The following is a 4801-nucleotide window of genomic DNA, read 5'->3' on the forward strand; positions in this document are numbered from 1 at the left end:
GGGCTGATGCAGACTCTGAGGAGCACCTGCCATCCCAGCCCCCTCCTCTCATTTCAGTTTTTATCAGTCAAAACGCCAGTGAAAATGCCAGAAGCCAGTACCTGTTTGATTTATGTTCTTTTTTACTTTTTTTCAAGCATAAATAACGTTTCCTTCAATATAAATATACAGTTCTATGAAAACAAAGAAAAAAGGTGCAATAATCCTAGTCACTGCCCAGCAGGAACATGTTTCATTGTTTACAGAGTCAGAGATCAGATCCTCCATAAAAATATATTATTTTAGCCTAGTTCTAGGACACCTTCAAACAGAGTGAAATTCCTTGTTCTACAAACAAACCCCTTTAGAGATTATTTAAATACGCCAGTGATTTTGGATACTTTATACCCAGAAATCAAAGCTATTGAAGTGAGCTGGAATTCCACATCAAGAATATAATTGTTGACATACAAACATCACATAAATTACTTTACTAGATTGTGAAAACTACATCAGATTTTCTCTATAAGTTTCCAGCAAATAAAACAAAAAAAGCAACCTCAAGTGTGTCTCTCCCGATTCAAGGGTGAAACGCACAATGTCTGAGGTACACCCACTCCTCACCACAGCACACACTACTACGCCGGGAGGGGTGCCTGCATGTCACTTGGAGTGAGCAGACCGCAGAGTTCCCAGTATTCTGTCCCAGTGTGTGAAGTAAGGGGCGAAGTTGCAGGTAAACTGGGAGTGATGCAGGTCGTGGTGCTCCACGCCCCCATACCACCCGAAAGGTACCAGTTTGTGCGTGGACCAGGGGAAGTCGTAGCCCGAGTGGTCCTCCACCGACAGCCAGATATTGACCACGTGGAAGGTCAGGACAGTCAGCGGGTGGCACTGGAGCAGCAAGACGTTCATCATGTCAAAGAAACCCAAGGAAAGCAGCTCCCCGACGCTCATGTACTGCGTGGCCAGCGCGAACGGGGACGAGTTCTGGTGGTGCATCTTGTGGAAGGTCCGGTACAGCCAGGGCACCTTGTGGTGCAGCACGTGCCACACGAAGAACTCGGTGTCGAAGAGCAGCAGGCAGAGCACGACGTGGCGGACCAGCTGGAGCAGCTCGGGGGCTTCGGGGGGCAGGAGGGTGGGGCTGGTCGCCCAGTGCAGCAGTGTCATGGGGAACACGAACACCACGTGCTGGTAGAGCGTCTGCCCCAGACAGGGCAGCAGCTGCCAAGCCGACGGCGAGAAGTCCGGGTGGATCTTGTAGCGCCGTAGCGCGGGCACCCAGGGGCACAGGACGTCCAGCACCACGAAGGGCAGGCAGAAGCCCACGTAGGTGGTGATGGAGAAGACGACGGGGAAGAAGGGCGACTGGATGAGGGCCTCCCAGGTCCTCAGGCGGTCCCAGAGGGGCTGCAAGAACAGCTGGCCGGAGCTGCAGAGGACGTGGAGCTCGGAGCCGTTGCGGCTGCTCATGATGTGGTGGTGTCTAGCAGCGGCTGCCGCTCGGGTCCTACCGACTTTTCTTAGGGCTTTCGGCCCCGCCCCCGAGTGATGTCAGCCGCCGTTTTTCTCCCTTTCCCGGCTTCGGGGAGCTTGCATAATTAAATAATCCAACAGAGTTGCGCTTAGTTGCTGTAAATACTCATCTACCCCTGCATTTAATCGGCATTCATGTATGCAGTTACGCAATGGCACGCAGTACTTTCTATGCATGCAGGATTACGTTCTGATTTTTTAATTGACGTACAATTGACACACGATACCATGCACAGGTCTTCAGTGTAGAGTTTCTACGAGTTTTGACAACTCAATTCATGGATACTCACCATTCCCAAACAAGATGGAGAATACTTCCATCACCACCGGAAAGAGCTCCTTTGCAACCACTGCAGAATTACTTGTGTTTTTTAATACATACATAAAATTGCGTCTATGTGTTTTAATAAAGATACAAGTGTAACTGCATTAAAAAAACAAAAAACTTTTAAAAGCGACGTACCTTTCGTATTTCGGATCTTTTCTTTCTGCTCTCGCCGTATTGATGTAACCAGCAGTGATCAGCAAACTAACCTTTCGCAGAGATAACCGCGGGTCTTTGGTGGCGCGCGGCGGCGAGCAGCGCAGGAAATCCGACTGGCGGGACGGGAGCCTCCTCCAGTTTCAGGGTCTCCGGTGAGGAGCTATGCCCGCCAGCTCGGGAGTGCTGCAGATCCCACCTCACGCAGACTCCCCTGGAGGAGCCCCAAAACCTGGCGGGCGGGTCGTCCAGACCAGCGACGGGAACCTGGAGGCACGGAGGGAGGAGAGGGGACCGCGACTGTTATCCTTCACTTTACAAAAAAAAAAAAAGTCAAGGGCTGGATTTAACATCCAGAGCCTGCCCAGATCTGGCTCAAAGCCGCCGCATCTCAATTTGGGGTGGAAGCAGTCAAATCAGTAAACCACCCACTTTGAGGAATCAAGGGAATATTTTTGCATTCTGGAAGCCTCAGGGGAGTCTGTTGATTGAACAGATGATGTCACGCCCTCCCTACCTTTTTCCCTTGCTGGCTTCGCGACGCCAACTTACCCCACGTCCTTGACGCCTATCCCCCCAAACCATCCCAGGCTCAGAGAGCCCACCGGCGAGGCCACGCTCACCTCTGCGTTTCTCCACCATCCGCAGGAGTCGACTGGCCTGGACTGAGCCTGAGCAAGTCGTACTAGGAGAGCTCTGCGGGGGCTCGGGGCGGGGGCAGGGGGTGACCCCAGGACTTGCATGAAAAGCAACCTCCGCGTTTGACCCGGGGGCCAGACACAAGGGGCGCCTAGAGGATAGAAGTTTGGGACGGAAACTTTGAAGCCAGGGATCATTCCTCAGCCTAGCTCTGCCTCTTCTTGCCTCACAGACAATGAGGTTGGGGCCAGCGCCTCTCTCCATGAAGCTTTGCGTATTCTTATCACCCCTTCCTTTCCAAAGGGAAATAACAATAGTAGCCATCGCATGAGGCTACTGCAAGCATTAAATGAGAAAACAATAATAATAATGTCAAAGTTACTATGTAACGTCTGCCAGGCATTAACTAAGTGTTTTACTTGAAGTGATTTCATCCAGTCCTTAGAAGAGCAGGGTTTGCCACACTGCCAAGATTATTATCGCCATGGTCTTACAGAAGTAAAAGTATAGTGCCTGGAACAGAGTTACAGAATGAGACATATTATTTTAAACGTGTACTCCACATTTTACCTAAAGAATAACTGAGCAAGTTTGCATTTAAAATCAAATAAAGTTATGTAAAGAGAAATAAAAGATGTAAAGCCATATACTATGAGGAAATAAGTACAACAAAAATATAGACCAATATATGGGCCTAAAATATAGGATACGTAATAGTCCAATTCATAACATATATATTAATATATGATATATATAGGATGTTTTATGTGTATGTATACACACACACCCCTATACTAGGTCAATTCATAATTCAGAACCTCCTTGAACTGCCACTAATGGAATATGGATATTCCTCAGATGCCCATTCTCTGGAACCCCCAGCCTCTGGCCCTACCGCAGCCTTTTTAATTTTTTTTAAACTCAGTTGGTCATAAGAATATTATGATATTCTGTTTGTGTCTTGATCAGATAAATGTTCAGAAGCAGCTTTGAGCTTCTTGACAGCCAATGCAAAATAGGAAAGGGGGTGAATTTTCTAATGTTGCTTGGCTATCTGAATGGTAGCAGACACAGGTACCATACAGGCCCTTGGCCTCCCTGCTGGGGGGTTTCTCCCACTTAGACAGCCTGTCCTTTCTAGGCTTCTCTTCAGTCTTCCCCCTCCTCCACTGCTCTTTGCAGGTCACCTTTAGGACAACCCAGGCACTTTCTTCTTTCCCATTCCTGGTAGACATCACCCTACGTTTGAATTCTGTATAACTCAAGCAGCGTCTCAGAGAGAAGGGGAGGGCTTTTTTTTTTTTTTAAGAAATTCACGTTCTTTTTTTTTTTTTTTTAAATTTATGACTGTGTTGAGTCTTCGTTTCTGCGCGAGGGCTCTCTCCAGTTGCGGCAAGCGGGGACCACTCTTCATCGCGGTGCGCGGGCCTCTCACCATCGCGGCCTCTCTTGTTGCGGAGCACAGGCTCCAGACGCGCAGGCTCAGCAATTGTGGCTCACGGGCCCAGTCGCTCCGCGGCATGTGGGATCCTCCCAGACCAGGGCTCGAACCCGCGTCCCCCGCATTGGCAGGCAGACTCCCAACCACTGCGCCACCAGGGAAGCCCAAGGGGAGGGCCTTTTGCCCTTTACTTTTTTTGGGGGGTGTTGGGGGGTGGGGTGGGGTGGGGTGATTTTTTAAAAAGAAGTTTATTTGAGAATTACACCACTCTATTGGATGTCTCTTATGCCATTTACTACGCCTTCACTCTTGGGCCCCTCAATGCTCCAGAGGGACCATCAAAGCTCACTTTCTCAGACTTACAAACGAATTCTGCTCAGGAGTGAAATACCACTCAGATTTGCCCTCCACAGAAGTTAAGTCAACCTTCAAATTTCCCTTCAGCACACGCTGTTCTTCTCTTTGGGTTCAGCTCTCATGCTTGAATGCTTTGGGTTCTCTCAGATTTAAGTGGGTGGCTTCATTTGCTTAAGTTGGAGTTAGCTAATAGATTGCTATCAGGACTGCCTCCTCTGAGGTCCCAGCCTCAACCAACACGTTCTTGTCCTTCCTTGGTTCTTCCGTCCTCTATCCCTAAGCCTGTTAGAATTGCTCCATAAAACCCTGAGCAGCAAGACCTGAAGCCACAGCTTCAGCCTGCTTGGCCCAGGCTCTCCCCTCTT

The 4801-nt window shown here is 49.2% G+C and overlaps 1 protein-coding gene across 1 annotated transcript; it reads right to left on the reverse strand.

The window, feature by feature from the left end:
• Positions 1 to 203: 203 nt before the first annotated feature.
• CH25H (cholesterol 25-hydroxylase) lies at positions 204 to 1552 on the reverse strand. Its single transcript, XM_068548962.1, has one exon. The coding sequence runs from the start codon at positions 1453 to 1455 to the stop codon at positions 643 to 645; it is 813 nt and encodes a 270-aa protein (XP_068405063.1). The 5' UTR covers positions 1456 to 1552; the 3' UTR covers positions 204 to 642.
• Between the last annotated feature and the right edge of the window lie 3249 nt (positions 1553 to 4801).

Source organism: Eschrichtius robustus, chromosome 7 (assembly GCF_028021215.1).
Source record: "Eschrichtius robustus isolate mEscRob2 chromosome 7, mEscRob2.pri, whole genome shotgun sequence".
In the NCBI taxonomy this organism is placed as follows: Eukaryota; Metazoa; Chordata; class Mammalia; order Artiodactyla; family Eschrichtiidae; genus Eschrichtius; species Eschrichtius robustus.